At 50.7% G+C, this 20,194-nt stretch overlaps 1 protein-coding gene across 13 annotated transcripts in view; it reads left to right on the top strand.

Annotated features, from left to right (window-relative positions):
• EFCAB8 (EF-hand calcium binding domain 8) overlaps window positions 1-4,009 on the top strand; it is a 75,569-nt gene extending 71,560 nt beyond the window's left edge. For all 13 annotated transcript variants that reach the window (XM_072800554.1, XM_072800544.1, XM_072800552.1 and 10 more), the window contains 3 exons: window positions 683-887; window positions 971-1,069; window positions 1,986-4,009. In XM_072800554.1, the coding sequence (XP_072656655.1) occupies window positions 683-887; window positions 971-1,069; window positions 1,986-2,393 (712 nt within the window). In that variant the 3' untranslated portion in view covers window positions 2,394-4,009. The remainder of the gene's footprint in view (window positions 1-682; window positions 888-970; window positions 1,070-1,985) is intronic.
• The last annotated feature ends 16,185 nt before the right edge of the window (window positions 4,010-20,194 follow it).

Below are 20,194 nucleotides of genomic sequence, written 5' to 3' on the forward strand. Positions count from 1 at the left end.
TTGCTGACTGCCAGACTCTGTGCTAGGTTATAGAGATTCAAAGCACAGGTCCTGCCTCAGAGAACTTACGGCCCTCTTGTGGAGATGGATGTGTGAACTCGTGGCTGCCATTTTATGTGACAACTGATGGGACCATTAAAAGCAGGAAAGGCTTAAAGGACAGTCACCTCCTTGGGTGGATCAAGTGAAAAAAACTTCATAGGAGAAGAGATTTTGGAGTTGGGTTTTGATATGCAAGTAGGAGTTTTCTGGGCACCTACGGTCCTTGTGGCTCCACTCTTGTCAAGGCATACATCTTTACAGTCCTGTGTGGGGTTCACAAATGAGGCAAGGACAGGGGTTCCCTGGGGGGGAGAGGATGTTTAAATATTCCACAAGGGAAAAAAATATTCCACAAGGGGAGGCCCAGGTAAGATCAAGATGGGGTGTCAGGCCTCCATGGGGAAGAGCAGAGGGAGGTAGGAAAGGTCACAGGACTTGTTGGGGGTCAGTTTAATCTGGACTTTGCTAACATTCACTGGACACTTGTTTAATGGTGGGTCCTGGGCAGTATGGCCTCAGGGGAGGGATAAAGTTGAGAGAGGGTCGGGCCCAGAAGGGAGAAACCCTCTTGGGCTCCATGGGAAGGCCACCCCATTTTGTGGTGCAAGGGCATCTTATGAAGGAAAGCCCCTCACATCAGGGAGGAGCGGGCTCTTGCCGAGGCCCTGGTGTACCAGCGGCGGGAGCAGGTGGCACTCATGGCTCTCCTGAATGGGAAGGCAGACGCGGAGGCTGAGGCTTGGGGTAAGCTGCAGAGGATAACCCAGATGTCCCCATGGGCTGGAGAGCACTACTCAGAAGACGTTGAGCACAGCTGGCTCGAGTGGGAGTCCAAGGGCAAGCAGGTGAGGCTGCATGGGGGGTCCAGGGGCATAGAGGGGCCCGCAGCTGTCTGCCCAAGGCTTCACGCTTGCTGCGACTCCTGCAGGTGAGCAAAATCGTGGGAGGAGCATACAAGGCCAAGGACCGGTCTCGGAGTCCCGGAGTCCTGTCCACTAATGTGCAGTATGGCTGGATGAAGCACCAGGTGAGGCAGGGTGGTGCTTGCTCCCTGAGATGCTGGGGCTGGAGGCTGGGGAGCCCATCTCCATCAACAGCCACCCTTGTGCCCTCAGGGCCCCCTGGCGGGGGGTCAAGGGAGCATCAGTCCTTTGACCGAATTCTGGGGCCCCAGGCAGTTCTGGGATGAAGCTGGTCTGGCTGGTTTGTTTGCACAGCCGTGGTTAAGGCCATGGACACAGGTTTTGTCTTTGAGGACACACCTCATTGGGCCATGGGAGGAGGTTCTCTGTGGGCCTGGTGCTTCTGATAGACTTCAAAAAATTCCCAGAGTCTGTGGCTATTCCTTGGGCTGTTTGTCTTCATACTGTGGGCTGCTCCAGAGTGGACACAAGGTCTCATGGTGCCATGTAAGAGATGGAGGGAATGGAAGGGGGCTCTGCTTGGGGAAAGAAAAAGGGAGCCGGGGATTGTGCAGAACAGCTTTGAGCCCAATCCTGCCTCTCACTTGGGCAGACTCTGGCCTCTTGCAGAGGCATCTGCCATAGGGGGCATTTATGAGAGCTTTCTCCCTCTGCGGAGAGCACTTGAAGTGAGAGCACCCCTCTGTCCGAAGATGGGAGCACTCTCGCCTCTTAGAAATGGGCCTCAAAATGCAGCCTGATGAGTGCCTGGGAGAGATGGGGGGCCCCCCTCGGATCCAGCTTGAGGCCTCACTCTGAGATAGGGGCAGTCCCGTGCTGACCACAAAGTGTTGTTGGAGAGGGGCTAGATGCCAGGCCTGGCACACAGCGGCTTGCAGCTCCAGTGGGCTGTGGTTATCGGTGAAAACCATGGTACTCTGTAGACTTCTTTTATACAGGAAGACCCCAGGGCCCCTCCTTCTGTGAGCCTGCTCTTGGTCCTGGGTGAACCCCTGAACTCCCCTGCTCTATTCCCCGCAGATTTCACCTCAGATCTACCAAAGCCTGCACTTCAACCAGCTGTCACCCACCCACACACCTGACTTCCTGGTGCACAATATCCTAGGGCATCACGGCCAGCACATCTACCTGGTGACCCACAATAGCCAAAAGGACCTGGATCCCGAAGAGACCAACTCGTCTACTGCCTCTGTCTCCCCCAGCGACACCCTCACCCCGAAAGCCTCAGGCTCCGGGTTCCTGGAGTCCGCCTTGTCCACCTCCCCGTACCTCCAGCCCTCCCTCTCCCTCCTGTCCCAGCCATCCAGGTATGTCACGCAGAGGTCGGCGCCCCCCATGCCTGTTGCCTCATCTATCAAACTGCTCTCAAGACCTCTGAAGGCCGCCCTTTCATCCTCCATGAAGAAGAGCCACGGCGTCAGGTTCTGAGGTGGCCTGGCCTCTCTCCAGTCCTGCAGCACAACGCCCAGGCCCACGGGGGTCCTGTCTGTCCCTGGCTTATTACAAATGCTGCCAGACCCACAGGCTATAGCCTTTCTCCTTTGGACCTCCTTCTTCACCGGAGCCCCAGAGAAGAAAATAAATATTTGCTGATATCTGAGTCCCATAGGCCAGGAGGTTGGGTTTTGTGTCCCTTGCCCCCTTAGATACCAGGCTGTGTCTGAGATTGAGCCATGTTCCCCTCAATGGGGCCCCGGCTGGATGCAGGGGAGAGTCCCCTCCCCCAGGACACCTGGTGCAGCTGTCTGGCAGTGAAGCACAGGCCCAGGGCCTCGAAGGTTCCTTGGTGATGTGGATGTGGCTGGTGGGTGGTGCTGCTGGGATGAGCTGTTTGCTTCTGAAACTTGGTTCAGCCTCATGGCTGGAGTGAGGCCCAGCAGCCATCTGAGCTGGTAGCGGCTGTATGTCTCCTGCCCTGCTGCGTGCCTGTCCTCCTCTGCCATCAGGCACTCAATAGAGGAAATCCAGAATTTACAGACTGTTCTGTCCCTCATGCAAGGGAGGCTCAGAACCATGGTGGAGGGCACTTCGGCCTGGCCCTGCCACTGGCACTCTGGACCTGGGTTCTCCAGAGCCAAAGCCTCTTGATCCTTCCACTATGTGCTGCTCTGGGCAATGTCTTGGGTGTAGAACTCAGGGTGGCGAGGGCAGTGGTAAAAGCAGTGGCCCAGAGGTGGAGAGAGAGGGGTGGGGATGGGATGTTACAATTACCAGGGCTCAGGGGATTTTCTTAAAGGCCTCTGTGGAGCCCTTGCCTGGAGGGAGATTCAGGTCCCCTTTAGGATCTGAGATTCTGCATTCGGGGCCATCTGGCTGGACACTGGGGGTCAGGACAGGTCAACCTCGGGAAGCTTCCTTCTGACTCTGTGTGAGGCCTCCCTTCCCCTCGAGGACCTGGCCCCGTTACAGCAACATTTTCCTGCCTCTGCCCACACATTTTGGTTTAGGCGCATGGTAGGTACCCAAGAAAGTCTGAGTCCTACCTCCTACTCCAGCAGCAGCTAACCATGGGGATCTGTCTCTGCCGAGGGAGCCTGCGGGCGGCCCCTCTGACTGGCAGGCACCCCTGGCGCAGAATCCCAGGCCCAGAAGGCACCGCCACGGTGATGTGAGCCACCCTTTGTCTCTCCTACTGCTCACACTGGCCCCTCCTGGTCAGAGCCCTAGATGGGGTATGGGACTGATTATCCTGGAGCATCAAGGTCAGAAGGAGCTTAGAACCCAGCTGAGGAACTGGAGGTCAGTGTCACATAGAGTTGGTGAGTGGGTAAGCTGGGTTGGTGGCCTGGGGTCCTGTCTCCTGGTCACTTGTGCTTGCCTGAGCCCCACAGCATCCCCCTCCTCTCCCCAGGCCCAGGCGCCGCCGGCACAACCACCCCAGTCTCTTCTCTGCCTGCTATCTGCCTTCTGCATCAATGGCCTTAAAAAAAAAACAAAACTTATATTTAGCTCTCTTCTGATTCTAAAAGTAGCACAGGCCGAGTACAGAAAAATCAAAAAAATACCGAAAAGCATAAAAGCCAATAAAAACCATCTGGATTCCATCTCCCAGAGATCAGTTTGGTGTATTTTCCTCTAAATGGTTTCCTGTCTTTGCACACACATGTGCTGACCTCACATACAACACATGCACTCATGCCCTCGAGTCCCTCACACTCATTCACTCCTCATACTCTCACACCCACACAGCCCATGACCTGGGCGTCCGAGCTTTGAATGCAGCCTTCCTCACGTGATGGGCAAGTGACCCTTGCTGCTGTTCCCCATGGCCCCCCCAGTGATCGCTGTGTCCAGCCCCTCCCTGGTTCGCCTTCTGCAGGATGGAGGGCCGCTGCCAAAGCCGCTCTTGACGGGAGCAGGAGGGCACAGAAAGAGGCTGAGGAGTCGTGCCCCCCCACTGGCAGACTGAGGGTGGATGTCCCCCCCCAGGAGATGGGGCCCAAGGGCACGGGGGCGGGGAAGTGTGGGGACAGCCTTGTTCTCAGAGAAGAGCCATCACTGACCTTGTTTCTGTCATCACTTCCCTATTTCACGCTTGTTCAACACTTGCTGAGCGCCCACTGCGTGCCAGGCACCGCCCTGGCCACTGGGAACGCGAGAATGAGGAACGCGCAGCCTTCGCCTACTGGGGACACAGGCCGCTCCTCGTAGTGTGAGTGCATCTCCTCGCTGGTTTATCCCACAGCGTATCTTACTGAGCACAAGCATCGGGCATCCAGGGGGAGGCAGGTGGAGCTCATGGGACAGTGTGCAGATGCAGTGTGGACCAGGAGAAGCAATCTGAAGTGGCTTCCTGGACAAGGGGGTCTTTAGCCCAGAGCCAGCCAGGACCTTTGTGTTTGCTGACTTCTCTGCCCGAGAAGGGCTTCTGTTGGATCAAAGGACCTTGCCTTCAGGCGCCCCTCATATATCCCTTCAGTGCCTGAAACCCCGGCCCTCTCTACCCTGCCCTGCTCTATTCTCCCCGCAGTATTTCTTTGTGTGTCTATTTACTACTGTGCCCCCCGCCCTGGGCAGGGCCATGTCTATCTTGCTCCCAGTTCCCACGCCTGGCGCAGAGGGCAGCGGACCCCGACAGCCGGGAGATGGCGGTGGGAGGTCTGAGGTGGGCGGGAGAGGAGCTCTGGGCTGCTTGGCGTTGCTTTTCCTTCAAAACCTTTTTTTCCCCTTTTTACTTCAAGAGCTTTTATTTTTTTTATTATTTTAAAGATTTTATTTATTTATTCATGAGAGACAGAGAGAGGCAGACACAGCAGAGGGAGAAGCAGGCTCCCTGCAGGAAGGCCAATGTGGTACTCGATCCTGGGACCTTGGGACCGTCCTGGGCCAAAGACAGATGCTCAATCACTGAGCCGCCCATGTGCCCCTCTTCAGGAGCTTTTAAAAACTATCATATTTCCTCCATTCTCAGACAAAATTAAAAAATCGTATTAAACAGTTTTAAAAAGGTTTCAGTGATGGGGATGTGTGTCAAAATTGCACGATTTTTTCCCTTTGGAAAGCTGTTGGCACCACCCATAGGGACAAGGCAGTGAGGACACGCCTGCTGGGGATGGAGCGCCCCCTGGTGGAATGAGATCCCGTCACAGCCCTGAGCCAGGGTCTAGTTCTTGCAGCCGGGTGAGCAGAGGTGACAACGGGGCTAAAAAACTTTCCAATTTGCCAGATGTTTTACATGTTCTTACAAAGTCCCTATGCAGCAGGCTATTTATCCCCATTTTACAGACGAGAAAACAGAGGCTCACACAGGAGGCTGAGTTGCCCAGGGTCACCCAGCCAGGAAACATCAGAGCTAGGTTTCCAATTGGGGATTTCAGGTGTTCCTGCCCCTTCCTGGCCAAAATGCTCAGGATTCGGGGGTTCCGCATTTGGGAGGGGGCTCTCCCTTGAACACTGGAGACAGAAAAGTGGTAGAAAGATTCCTTGTGACAGGAGACCCCACCTCATGTGGCAGGCAAGGTCAAGAGTCAGGAAAGGGAGTGTCCCGCTGCCTGGACACGCTGTTCAAACTTTCCAGCGTGCTGGGTGAGCAAGTCACTCACTTTCTCTGAGAGAGCATTTTGTCTGTCCTCCTCACCTGTAGGCTGGGGCACATACCTTGGGGTGCGGGGCTGGTAGGGAGTGGGGTCACGGGAAGTCTTGATAGCTGGAGACGCTGTCCCATGAGTCATTTCCCTTAACGGAAGGGCAGCAGGGCTCTGAGTCCCGCTAGTTTAGTGAGCACATCACCACTACGATGCTGGAACTCAGTCCCCCTGGCGCGGGATACAATGTGCCTCTGTCGTGGGAATTCAATGACATGATCACCGGGCCTGGCCTGGAAGAGTAACCACTTTTTATTGAGTAGTTATTTTGCCCCAGGCATGACCACATATGATCGTTGTGGTGATGGGACTCAGAGAAGTTGAGTAACTGGCTAAGGTCACACAGCCAGGAAGTAGCTATATTCCTAAGCAGCCCTCCGTCTCACCTCCGCCTTAACAAGAATGACTGACATTTATTGAGCACTTAGCATGTGCCAGGCACTGTTCAAAAGACAGTTCTGTTTACTTTTAATCCTCACCACAATTCAAACAACTGGCTACTGATATTAACCCAATCTGCCAGATAAGGAAACCAAGGCCCAGAGAGACACAGAGAAGTGTCTTCCTGGTTAATGGTGGGGTTGGGTTTTGAACCTGGGAAGAAGCCTGGCTGCAGAGCCTGTTTTTTTGTCTTTGTTTTTCCTCTTCTCTCTCTCTCTTTTAAATTTTTAAAGATTTTATTTATTTGAGAGAGAGAAAGAGCAAGCAAAGGAGCACGAGCAGGAGGGAAGGGCAGAGGGAGAGGGAGAAGCAGGCTCCCCTGATGAGCAGGGAGCCTGACCTGGGGCTTGATCCCAGGACCCTGGGATCATGACCTGAGGCCGAAGGCAGATGCTTAACTGACTGAGCCCTCCAGGCGCCCCTTTCCCTTTTCTTTTTACAGAGCCGATGTTTTTCTTTTTTTTTCTTTTTTTAATTTTTATTTTTTATTGGTGTTCAATTTACTAACATACAGAATAACACCCAGTGCCCGTCACCCATTCACTCCCACCCCCCGCCCTCCTCCCCTTCTACCACCCCTAGTTCGTTTCGTTTCAGAGCCGATGTTTTTCATCAGTACTTTATCTCAAGTGTCTCTGGAGGTACTTGATGCCCAGGACTGGTGAGCTATTGTTGCTGTCGCTGTTACGACAGGCCCACGCTGGACGCCAGGGGAGAGGGGTGCAGTGACCCCACGGCCCCTGCCCAGTGAAAGCAGCATCGGGTGCCTGGGCGGAAGATGGTCCCCGGCTCAGGGCCGATGGACTTACCAGCTCCTCTACGTGGCTGGTGGAGGAGCCACATCCTTTTTGGAAAGAATTCCATCAAGATAGGGAGAATAAACAGGGACGTGGCACTGGACCCATGCCAGAGCTGGACCCACGAGGGCAGGAAATCGACATGGGGGACGCCTGCCAACGCCCCTCTGACATTTGTTGAGAACACTGTACCTCCTCACACGGCCTCAGGGCCGCAGTCTGGTCTGAGCCTCAGAACAGCGCATGCCAGGCAAAAGTGACTGCTCCATTTTATGGATTAGGAAACTGAGGCTCAGAGAGGAATTTGACTTGTCCAGTGACACTCTGGCTCCCTGCCCTGATCTCCACCCTCAGGCTGGAATGGAAAGCTCACATACCCAACGTGGGGTACAGTTACTCCGATCTCACAGGCCTGGGGTACGCAGGGGCCTGGGTCATTGCCTCCGGTGCAACCAGTTAGTTTTGAGGCCCAGACAGGGTTTGGCTGTCAGCGCCTTGCACGGTCAGTTGCCAGACTTCTTAAATCTTTATCCCCGTGGTAGAATCATAGGAAGAAAGGGCCCAAGGAGGTCTGGCTTCATGTCCAGGTTTGCCAGACATGCTGGGTGTCCTCAGACATGCTCTGTGCCTCTCTTCGCTTCAGTTTACCACGTGGGGCTTGGGTTAGATTCTGGTTTCTCAAAGGGAGGACCTTGAACCATCTATGGTATGTGAGATGGTTTTAGGTGGATGTGAGGTTAAGTAACAGTCGATGTACAGTTAGAACACATATTTTGCTTTTTAGTTTTCTCATTTAAAAGATTTGCATAGAATTGGTATGTCTTTTCTTTCTTATTAAGGTTTTTATTTTAATTCCAGTATAATAACATACAGTGTTCTATTAGTTGCAGGTATATAATATAGTGATTCTACACATCTATACATTTCTCAGTACTCATCATGATAAGTGCCCCCTTAATCCCCTTCACCTGCCCCCCCACTCCCCCCACTCTGGTGACCATCAATTTGTTCTCTAGAGTTAAGAGCTTGTTTCTTGGTTTGTCTATCTATCTCCTTTTTTCCCCCTTTGCTTGCCTTTGTTTCCTTTCTTAAATTTCACATATGAGTGATATCAAAAGGTATTTGTCTTTCTCGGCTGACTTATTTCACTTAGCATTATACTCTCTGCATCCATCTATGTTGTGCAAATGGCAAGATTTCCTTCTTTTTCTGGCTGAATAATATTTCATTTATATAGATACTGCATTTTTAAAAAATTATCTTTTTTAAAAAGTTTATTTTTGCTTCTGTTTCCCTTGCCTCAGGAGACATATCTAGAAAGATGTTGCTACAGCCAATATCAGAGAAATTACTGTCTGATCTCTCTTCCGGGATTTTTATAGTTTCACGTCTCGTATTTAGGTTGTTTAATCCATTTTGAGTTTATTTTTGTTTTTGGTGAAACAAAGTGGTCGTCCAGTTTCAATCTTTTGCATGTAGCTGTTCAGTTTTCCCAACACCATTTATTGAAGAGACTTTTTCTCATTGCATATACTTGCCTCCTTTGTCAAAGACTGATTGACCATATAACCGTGACTTTATTTCTGAGTTTTCTATTCTGTTCCATTGACCTATGTGTCTATTTTTACATGACACTGTTTTGATTATGACAGTTTTGTAACACAACCTGAAGTCTGGAATTGTGATATCTCTGGTTTTGCTTTTCTTTTTCAAGATGTTTTAGCTATTCGGGGTCTTTTGTGGTTCTATACAAATTGTAGGATTGTTTGTTCTAGTTCTGTGAAAAATGCTGTTGGTATATTGATAGGGATTGCATTAAATCTAAAGATTGCTTTAGGTAGTGTGGACATTTTAACAATATTTGTTCTTTGAAAGCATGACCATGGAGTATCTTTCCATTTCTTTGCATCTCGAATATCTTTCATCAATATTTTATAGTTTTCAGAATACGGGTCTTTCATCTGTTCAGTTATTTATTCCTAGATATTTTATTGTTTTTGGTGCAATTGTAAATGGGATTATTTTCTTAATTTCTCTTTCTGCTGCTTCATTATTAGTGTATAGAAATGCAATGGATTTCTGTACATTGATTTTGAATCCTACAACTTTACTGAATTCATTTATCAGTTCTAGTAGTTTTTTGGTGGAGTCTTTAGAGTTTTCTATATATGGTATCATGTCATCTGCAAATAGTGAAAGTTTTACTTCTTCCTTACCAATTTGAATGCCTTTTATTTCTTTTTCTTGTCTAATGGCCATGGCTGGGACTTCCAGTACTCTGTTGAATAAAAGTGGTGAGAGTGGATATCCTTGTCTCATTCCTGATCTCAGTTTTTCACCGTTGAGTATGATGTTAGCTGTGGGTTTTTCATATAAGGCCTTTATTATGTTGAGGTATGTTCCCTCTAAGCCTACTTTGTTGAGGGTTTTTCATCATGAATGGATGTTGTTAGAATTGGTATTTCTTCCTTAAATGTTTGATACATTTCACCAGTGAAAACATTTGGACTTGAAATTTAATTTCTTTGATAAATGACCATTTAAAATTTCTATTTCTTCTTAAATCAGTTTTGGTCATTTATACTCTTGAAATTTGTCCGTTTCATCTAAGTTATTGAATTTATTATCATAAAATTGTTTGTGATATTCCCTTATTTTCCTTTTCATGTGTGTAAGATTTAAATTTAAATATTGAAATTTTTATATTGGTAATTTGTATTTTCTTTTTTCCCCTTGATCAAAAGAGTTAGAGTTATTCATTTTCTTTCTTTCTTTCTTTCTTTCTTTCTTTCTTTCTTTCTTTCTTTATTTATTTATTTTTTGAGTTATTCATTTTCAATTTTCCTTTAATCCTTTTCATGAAATTGAAAAGATAGTTTATATTTGGTGCTGACAATACTTAAAAATAGTTCTGATGTTCACTACTTACCTTTAAAGGAGAGATGGAGGGAGGGAGGGAGCAGGGGAGGAAGGGCGAGTGAACAAGGGAGGGAGAGAATGAGAGCAAGCAGGTCAGGGTCTTTAGCATCCAGCCACAGTTTGATTACATTTTGGGAATGTTTATTAACTTTTCAGTTGTTTTGTCTCTGGAGAATTCTAATTTTCCATTCATAGTAGGCAGCTATAGTTCCCTTAAAAATAAATTTATTTGGGGATCCCTGGGTGGCGCAGCGGTTTGGCGCCTGCCTTTGGCCCAGGGCGCGATCCTGGAGACCCGGGATCGAATCCCACGTCGGGCTCCCGGTGCATGGAGCCTGCTTCTCCCTCTGCCTATGTCTCTGCCTCTCTCTCTCTCTGTGACTATCATAAATAAATAAAAATTTAAAAAAAATAAATAAATAAATTTATTTAAGTAAAAAAGGGAAACATTCAATATAAAAAAACCCCTAGTAAGTTAGCAAGAGGAGAGCTCACAGACTTGCCCCAAGGAATTGCTGCAGTAGGGCCCACAAGTCAGATGGCCTTACTAGCCAGAGCCAGGAGTCATCGCAGCTGGGCACCCTGTCTCCCACCTGGGAAAGGGCAGGATGTGGGTTTGCACCAGGAGACCCTGAGCCCTGAAGACAGTGACATCAGCTTGTCCCCAATAGTATCTTCAGGATGTTCTCTGCCTTGGTAAGTGGGTACTGGGCCCCTGCCTGAGGGGTTAGGAAGAGGTGAAAGGTTTGTGGGAGTCTAGAGGGTGAGGTGATGATGGGAGAGGTAGTTCCAGGTGTGAGAGAATCCCAAGAAGGGACGTCATTAGGGGAGAAAAACCCACCTGTTATTCTTGACTGAGCACACTACTTGGACTCTACTTTCATGGATGTTTTTATGCTCCCTATTCTTCAGATGAGGAAACAGACTATGAGGGGTTATATAGGTTTTGTCTGGCTCTCGAACACATTAGAGGTGCTGAGGGCGAGGGAGAGGGAGGTGGGGTCTCAGGATTGAGTTGGTGTTCCACAGAATGTGGGCTGTAGAGCTGGCCCAACTTGGGTTCAGATCTTAGCTTCTCTACCCATTCCTGTAGACTCTGGGTGTGACTCTGGGCAAGTGTCTGAACCTCTCAGAGCCTCCATTTTCCATCTTTATAAAATGGGGATAAATGTTTGGTGGTTGGATCCCTGGAGGGCGGAGGACATGGCCTGGCAACAGAGCCTCTAGATTCTTACAGAACTTGAAGGTGGCAGTGGGTGGCCCTTGGTGCCCTTTATGTCCGCTGTGGGACTTTGCTGCTGAGGTGGATCCTGCAGGAGGAGAGTTGGTTGATGGTGAAGATATGCGCCCTTGGGAAGCCACTGCTGAGTGCTAGTGCTTGCCATTCCCACTGCTCAGACACCAGGTGGCGAGGGCTGCACAGGGCACCCTGTCTCCTGCTCCTTCCCTCCCCATCCTTGCCTCAGTGGCTCTTAGGAAAGGTACTGCTGGGCTCTTCCCCACTGAGGTGTGAGGTACTGAGAGCAGCACGGAGCAGGCACAGGGAGCTGCACTTCCCAGAAGATCGCAGGCAATCCCACAGGGGCTGGGGCTGGAGGGGCCCTGGGGGGTGGGGGCATCACGGTGGAGCCTCTCTGCCTGGCCCTGCCCTCTCCTGCAGGACCTGGTTCTCCAAGTCATGTGTACGGTTTATGGGCACAAACTCATGGTCACTAGGGACATGTCCGTTTCCAGACCTGCCTCCTGCCTGCCCCCTCACTGCCTGAGTCCCAGGCAACTGGGACTTAGGAGGAGCCATGTGTCCTTCCAAACCTGCTGAGAATGGGGATCCACTGCAGGGTATCAACACTTCAGGAATGCAGGGTCCCATCTTGATGCCACTCACAAAGTTTTGGTGGGGGTGGCTGGCTTTGGGTCCTTCTGTGGCTTAAGAACACAGGCTTTGGGGCCTGCATGACCGAGGTCCAAATCCGGAGTTGCTATGTGACATGGGAAACTTACTGCCTTTCTATGGACCTCAGTGGCCTCAGCTGTCAAGGGAAGAAAAGCAGAAGTGTCCACCTCCTGGAGCGGGAGCTAAGGCAGGTGATAGGCTTGGCATGTCACAGTGGCAGCCACTCATTGTCAAGAGCTGGGCAGGGCATTGTCAAGAGCCTGGTTCCACCGGCACCAACACCCTTCCTTTGCAGGGTGCCTGATGCCAGGGATCCTTCTGGCCCATGTCCTGGGTATGGAGCTGGCGGTGTCACCAGGAAGATTATCCAAATGAGCCCCCTTGGCATGGGCACCCCCTGACTCCTGGCCTGCTTGCGTGGAGCTGTCCTGGGGCCCTGGCTGTCCTGGGGCCCTGGCCTGCTGTGCCTGGGTCCTCCTGAGTGAGAAGTGGTAGCACTTTGTGTCTCCAAAGGCCCTGCCTACCTCTCATCAACCAGAGGAGGCCAAAGGGCAGGGAGAGGCATGCCCATCTGCAGGTGTGGGGACTGAGGCCCCCAGAGGGACACGGCTGGACCCCCGGCCTCTCACTCTCCTGACCTTGTCCATTTGCAGTGAGTGCCCTGTTCTGCAGGGAATGCTACTGGCTTGACCCTTCCCCTAGACTTGGTGAAGACCCTCAAGGATGCGCCTTTGAGACCTGGGGGCGGCCAGGAGGTGCCAACCCTGCCCATGAGACATCAGTGCCCTGTTATAAGTAAATGCCCTTGTTTGCTCCCTGATTCCCAGAATCTGGGTGGTGCAGGATGTCAGCACCCACCCCGTGTACGGTTCACTCCTCCAGGCTTTGCTTCTGGAGCACCTACTGTGTCAAGGCTTTGTGCTGAGCTCAGGGACACAGAGGGGAGAGGACCAGCAGGAACCCCCACCCCCCACCCCCGCCGCCATGCAGCAAACAAGGGAGAACAGTAAAAATGATCAAATAATGTAGAAGCCAATAAAGCAAGGGGTGGGAAAGACAGTGTGAGGTGGAGGTGATGTAGAGTTCATTTGGACGCGTGATCAGGGAAGGCCTCTCAGAGCAGCTGAGCAGCAGCCTCCAGGCCCGAGGATCCAGCTGGGTGGGCTTTCAGGGAAGAGTTTCAGGCAGGGGCACAGCTCGTGCAGAGTGAGTGGGAGGGGGAGGGGCAGGCCGGGAGAGGAGGTCAGCTGAGCAGGCAAGGCCCCAAAGATCAGGAAAAGGAGGTCACTCCAAGTAGGAGGGGTTTGGAGCTGGATTTGGTCTGTTTAAAGCAGAGCCAGGGAGGAGGCTTCTAGGAGAAGGGAAGGTGCGGAGGGGAGGGGAGTGGGGGGTATTCAGAAGCTGGAGGTGGGTTGTACCTGTTTTTGGGAGTGAAGGGTGGGGAAGGGAGGCATCTCACTCACATCCCTGGTGTTTGTCCTGAGGCCTGGTGCACTGCAAACCCCACTGAACTCTGAGAGGTAGGTGGTTGTTCCCCCATTTTAGAGAAGAGAATAGAGGCTCAGAGAGGGAAAGTGACTTGCCAAGGACACCCAGCACAGACGCCAGAGCAAGATTTGCACCCAGGCCAGACCAACCTGTACACCTGACTCCCTACTCCTATAGCCCTGCTGGGTGCCTTCCTGGTTCCGCTGGTTAGGGCACCATGGGCCAGTGGCTAAATCTCTTTAGCCACTGGAGAGTGAGGCAGCCACTCTTGGTGATTCAAATAAGAAACATCAACATCCCAGTGGTTGGCACTTGACAGTCCAGGGCTGAGGGCCCTTCAGGAAGGAGGAGGAAGGAGCCACATCTAAAACCAGGTTTGAGAATCCACAGAGTTCTGGACTCCTGAGTATACCCACCTCACCTGGGCTTGCACACCTCCCGGGACAGGGGGCTCAGTCCTTCAGAGTTGGACTGTTCAAAAATCCTTCCGTGGGGCACCCACTTCCACCTCCTGCTCTGGCCCAGTTCTGTCCAGGAGGGTGATGCGAGGTGGGGACATTCCCTCAGTTTCTCACAGAGGCGGCAGGAGAAACCTAGTCATGCCAGCTTTTAGGGGCCCTAGCCCCGCCTGCCTCACCCTCCCTGTGGACCCACAGTCACAGGCCACCTACCCCTTCCAACTCTCCTTTCCCAGACATGCCACCAGCAGTGACTCTGAAGTTAGTCAGCTAGCCTTGAACTCCAGCTCTGCAGCTCACAAGTGACCACATGGCAAGCCACTCCGACTGTACCTCCCTCATGTGGTTGGGAGAGGTGGATGTGGGGATATAGAGCAAGAGCCCAGCTCCAGGCCCAGCAGAGCCAGCCCTCCATGAAGGGTGCTTAGTATTTGTCATTTGTATCACTCACCCACCCTTGCAAAGCACAGGGGCTTGGAGCCTCCTGGGGTGACACCTGGCATGTCTGTGCTAATTGGAAAGGACCACTTGGGAACTCCTGTCCTGTCCCGGCGGCCTTCTGGAGGTCATGCCATCACTTGGGTACATGGCTGGCTGGTAGCAATGATGGTGGATAAGCTGGCAAGGAAAGAGAGGAGAGGTCCCTGGGGAGCTTTGCTCTTCTGAGCCCTGGGATGGACCAGGCCTCCCCCTCCTCCCCTTTCCCACCTCAGACCCACTGGAAAGCTGAGGGCTGAGCAGACTCAGGGCTGTGTGTTGGGGACGGGAGCTCACTGACCCCGGGGGGTTGGCCTAGCTCCTCCTTCCCCTGGTCAGACCCCTCCCGGAGCCCAGCCCCTGAGAACGGAACAGAGCCCCTGGGAACTGCCCCTGAGAACAGAATAGAGCAGGAGGTGATTTGCCACCATTGAGGAAGCAGCTTCTGTGTGTCCGTAGACCAGGAGGGTGTACAGATTCTGGGGGTCCCAGAGTCCAGGTGAGCCTGCCAGGCTACTCCAAGCTTCCCATAGGCCCTTGGGCCCCATGGGTGAGAAGAAGGGTACATGGGGGTGCTTCCTTCTAGGCTCCCGGCCTGTGACCACAGTGCATGGTGACTAGCAGCACTGGCTCTTCCTCTTTACCGCTAAATCATCCCAGAGCCCTGGGAGAGTGAGAGTGACCTGAAAGATGACCATGGTGGGCCTGCCTTACCTGGGGGCTTGGAGCTGGATTTGACTTGAGGAAATAATGGGTTACTTCCCTCCCTCTGGATGTGAGGGGTTCATACTCATCACCGCAGTCAACAAGGTCTTTCACACCAGCATTTTGGGGACCTCTGTCCACCACTGGGAGGGAGGAGGTAGACTAGCATCTCATGGGTACATATGGGGAAACTGAGGGTGACTTCCTCTAAGCCACACACTGAGGGAGCACAAGGCAAGGGTGGGGTCCAGGGCTTTGTCTTATCACTGGTCCAGGGGTCTCTGGGTCTCAGAGAAGCCGAGGCCCCTCCCATCTGCCCTACCTAGCCTGCTGTCCAAAGATTAGTAGGATTAGCTTAAATCCTAGGGCTTGAGCTAGGCTTATCGGAGGCGCCACTCTGGGGGCCTTAGGGGGTGGTTTGGCACTCTGTACCTCCGGTCTGCCTTGGTCGCCACAGAGAGCTGACTCCCACCTTGGCTGGCACCCACTCCTCTGCTCCAGCCCCTGGGTGGGCCGAGGGGCGGGCGGGCAGCCAGCCTTGTGCATTGTGGACCTGGACGGAAGGGGAGGTGCAGGAGGCCTAGAGGTAGCTTTTGTTCCCCTGCAGGGTGATGCCACAGCAGGGAGCCCCCCAGGGAAGGAACAGCCCCTGGCCCCCTGCTGGGCTGAATAGGTGTCCATTGTGGGGCTTGGATGAGACTGGGACGCGGGTCCCTCTTATCTGTGCAGAGGACCGTTCGAGTTCACTGTGGACTGTAGCACCCAGCCTGCGGCCTGTTGACCTTGGAGGATGGGCTGTGGAGCCAGTGAAGGGGAGACCCCTGGTGAATGAAGGAGCCCGGTCATCTGGGCAGGAGGCTAAGCTGAAGTAGCGGGTTCATGAAAAAGAAGACTCTCCAGGGATTGAGCACCTTAGGTGCGCTCTCTGTGCCGTCTGTGTCACTGTCTCCGGGGGCCTGGGCAGGCTGCTCACAGGGCCCAGGTGGGACAAAACCCAGGACTCTGGCTCTCTACTCGGGGTTCCAGAGTCAGTCCACCCAAACCTGCTGGAATTAAAAATGCCTGTGGGAGGGGCTGAGGGGAGAGCAAGCCCCCTGGAGCCTGTGGGTGGGGTTGATGTTGCAGCTCCACTATGACTCACTGTGTGACCTCAGGAAGTTTCTCTGCGTTTCTCTGCGTCTCCTGTGTCTGTTTCCTCATCTGGGGGGATGCTGTGGGGAGGAGAGGAGGAGGCGGTATGAGCACATCTGTGCATTCATTACGGAACGCTTGTGGGTGATGGGACAGTCTGTCTAGAACAGTGGGGAGAATTTACGTGAGTCCTCCAGAGGGTAGGGACCCGGAGGGTCAAGTGCCACATGAGTGTCAAGCAGCAGGAGTTTCTTCCATAGCTACTCGAACCATAGAAAATGTCCCTGAGGGGAAAGATCCCATTTGTAATCGCCCTACCACTGGTAAGATAGCCAGGATTTAATCTGACAAGAAAGCGCAGAATTCGTGCGAAGAAAGCAATGATGCTTTACCAATAGCTGTCGAAGGAAAACTTGAAGACACAGAGAGAAGACTCGATGTTCCAGGAAGAGAAGAACTGACCTGGCCAAGAGATTTATTCTTTATACATGAATCCATAAAACCCCCACAAGTCCAGCTGTGAAAAAATGCAACTTGATTGACATAAGCTGATTGGAAAGTTTGCCTGGCAGAGAAAGTGTACGAGAAACACAAATGAAGAGCGTGCTCACCACAGCCCACACCAACACGTATTCCAAAGCTAACGTGACTCAAAGGATAGCGTGTTGGTACAGGACGAGGCAGGGGGCTCAGTGAAGTGAGAAAGAGACCAGAAGCTGTGTGTTGACTCTGTCCAAGCTACAGAGGAAAGATGGCCTATGCAGTAGTGGTTCTGTACTGTGGCCTTTGAGTAGTAACTTAACAAAAATTAAACTAGATCCCTGCCCCACATCATGCACAAAAATAAGTTTTAGATGCATTAAAGAGCTTTTATCTATCTGAATCTTGTGTGTGTGCACTAAAGAGCATATCCATCATCTATCACATTTCTATCCACTCTTATATATGTTTTATATATATATATATATAATCAGTAGAAATGTAGGAGCATATTGCTATAATCTTGGAACTGGGCAGGTCCTTCCTGAAATGCATACAACTTAGAATCTATAAAGTAAAAGATGATTTAACTACATAAAATTTTGCAAAATACCTGCTGAACAAAGTTTTATGTAGTTAAACAAAGTTAAAAGACAAATTACAAGAACATGTAGAACAGCTGAGTGAGGCTGGGGTGGGCATTTGTGGGGAGGAAATGTGGTGGCTCTGCTTTTCATCAAATCTCTGTATGGTGTGACTTTTTAACAACAAGAATGGTTCTTATAAAATCTACAGAAATAATGCCGAGTTGGCTACATGTGGCTCCCAGGCCCATGGATTGCTGGTGGCAGACAGGGAGTGGCAAGAGTATTAGGTGACCCCTGAAGCCCATCCCACTATGGAGACCATGGGAGGGCAGTTCCTGGGGCCAGGTGCTGGTGAGGAGCCTGGCAGATGGCCAGAGGGACAGATTCTGCAACAGAACAGGTGCAGTCCAGGGTGCCCTCCCACAAAACAAACATATTTCTGACTTATCCATCCTAATGCCCAGCTGGGCCCTTGCCAGCCTCTAGACCTGCCTGCCCTTTCCTGTAGGAGTTCCTTCCCTCATAAGCTCCATTCCCTGGGTCCTTTACAGTTTGGCCAGCCTGTACCCCTTCAGGGCACTGCTTAGGGGTGGTGTCACCCCCCACCCCCCACGCACTCAGAGGCCTAGGCCTTCTATTACCTGCCTGGGGATGGAGGTTGACAATCACCTTGGTGTTCACCTACCAGCGCCTACTGTGTGCCATGCTCTGCGCTGAGAGCTCTGTGGATGGTGTCATGGTAGACCCTGGCACTACATACATTTCTAGCACTCCTGTAAGCTCTTGAGTAAAATACTAAACAGGTGGGACTCTGCTAAGGCAAAGATTGTGCATACAAAATATGAGTGACTGCTTTACGGGATAGAGACTTCAAAAACTTTACATCTGCATTTCTAATAGTATACAGTCATGATGGACCGTGCTATCAGAATTTAGAGGATTTTCTTACATTGCTAAAGTATCTCAAATTTTCTCCTTTAAAGGATTTAAGGTATTTTGTAGCTTTTTTTTCCTTCAGATTTTTATTGTGGTAAAATACATATAACATAAAATTTACCGTCTGAACTATTTTAAAGTTTACAGTTCCGTGGTATTAACTATATTCATTTTCATGTGCAACCATCGCCACCTGCCATCTCCATAGCCCATTTCATTTTGTAAAATTGAAACTGTCTACAGTGAAACAATTAGCTTCCCATTCTCCCCTGCCCCAGCCCCTGGCAACCAGGCTACTTCCTGTCTCTATTAATTTGGCTACTCTAAGCATGTCATATAAGGGGAATCAGACCGTGTTTGTCCTTTTGTGACTGCCTTATTTCGTTTAGCGTAATGTCCTCAAGTTTCATCTGTGTCGTAGCATATTGCAGAACCTCCTTCCTTTTACAAGCTGAATGGGATTCCTTTGTATGCATCTGTCCTATTCTGTTTCTCTGTTCACCTGTTGTTGGATACTTGGGTTGCCTCCGTGCTTTAGCTATTGTGAACAATGCTGCTGTGAGCATGGGCATTCAAATGCCTCTTTGAGACCCTGCTTCAGTTCTTTTGGGCACGTACCCAGAAGTGGGATTGCTGGATCATATGGCAATTCTATTTTTAATATTTTGAGGAACCACTGTGCTGTTTTCCACAGTGACTGTATCATCTCACATTCCCACCAACAATGCACAGCGTTCTGATTTCTTCATATCCTCATCAAACTATTATTATTATTTTATTTTATTATTTTTTATTTTTTTAAATATTTTTTATTATTATTTTATAGTAGCCATCCTAATGGATGTGAGGTGGTATCTCATTGGAGTTTTGATTTGCATTTCTCTAATGATTAGTGGTCTTGAGTGTGCTTATTGGCCATTTGTATATTTCTTTTTTTAAAAAACACAACATTTATTTATTCATGGGAAATACACACACACACACACACACACACAGAGGCAGAGACATAGGCAGAGGGAGAAGCAGGCTCCATGGAGGGAGCCCGACGTGGGACTCGATCCCGGGTCTCCAGGATCACGCCCTGGGCCGAAGACAGGCGCTAAACCACTGAGCCACCTGGGCTGGCCCATTTGTATATTTCTTAGGAGAAAGTCTTTTGCCCATTTTTGAATTGTTTTATTTTTGTTGTTGTGATGGTTGTGATTGAGTTTTAGGAGTCTCTATATATTCCGCACATTAATCTTTTATTAGATATATTATTTGCAAATATTTTTTCCCATTCTGTGGGTTAGCTTCTTACTTTGTTTGCTTATCATCTTTGGAGACACAACATGGAATCAATATGTGATACCTGGAAAAAATGAGGTCCAGAGAGGGTGTGTGTCCTGTCTAATGTCACACAGTAAATGGTCTGTGCGATGTTGAAACACTCTGTAATGGGCAGAGATGGGACTTCTCATCCCCCACCTCATCTAATACAACAGCCACAATCTTGTTCTGTTGTATAGAAGGGAATACTGAGGCCGCAGGAAGGCTGGCTCTTGCCCAAAGTCACACCTGGGTCAGGGGCAGAGCGTGATGTCAAGCTAGGGAGATGGCTTATGTGCAGGTGTGAGACTGCCTAGGTTTGAATCTTGGTGCTGCACTTGTGAGCTGTGACCTCTGGCAAGTTTTTGCTCAGAGCCTTCACAGTCCCCATCTGTGAAGTGGGGCCTCATGGAGCTATTGAGAGGGGGCCTGGATACTCGGACACGATTGAGAATTGCTAACCCCAGACACCACCTGCTAGCTCACTCTCACTCTTTGGAGCAAAAAACCACTCAGACTTGGGA

The sequence above is a fragment of the Canis lupus genome, chromosome 26 (assembly GCF_048164855.1).
Source record: "Canis lupus baileyi chromosome 26, mCanLup2.hap1, whole genome shotgun sequence".
NCBI lineage: Eukaryota > Metazoa > Chordata > Mammalia > Carnivora > Canidae > Canis > Canis lupus.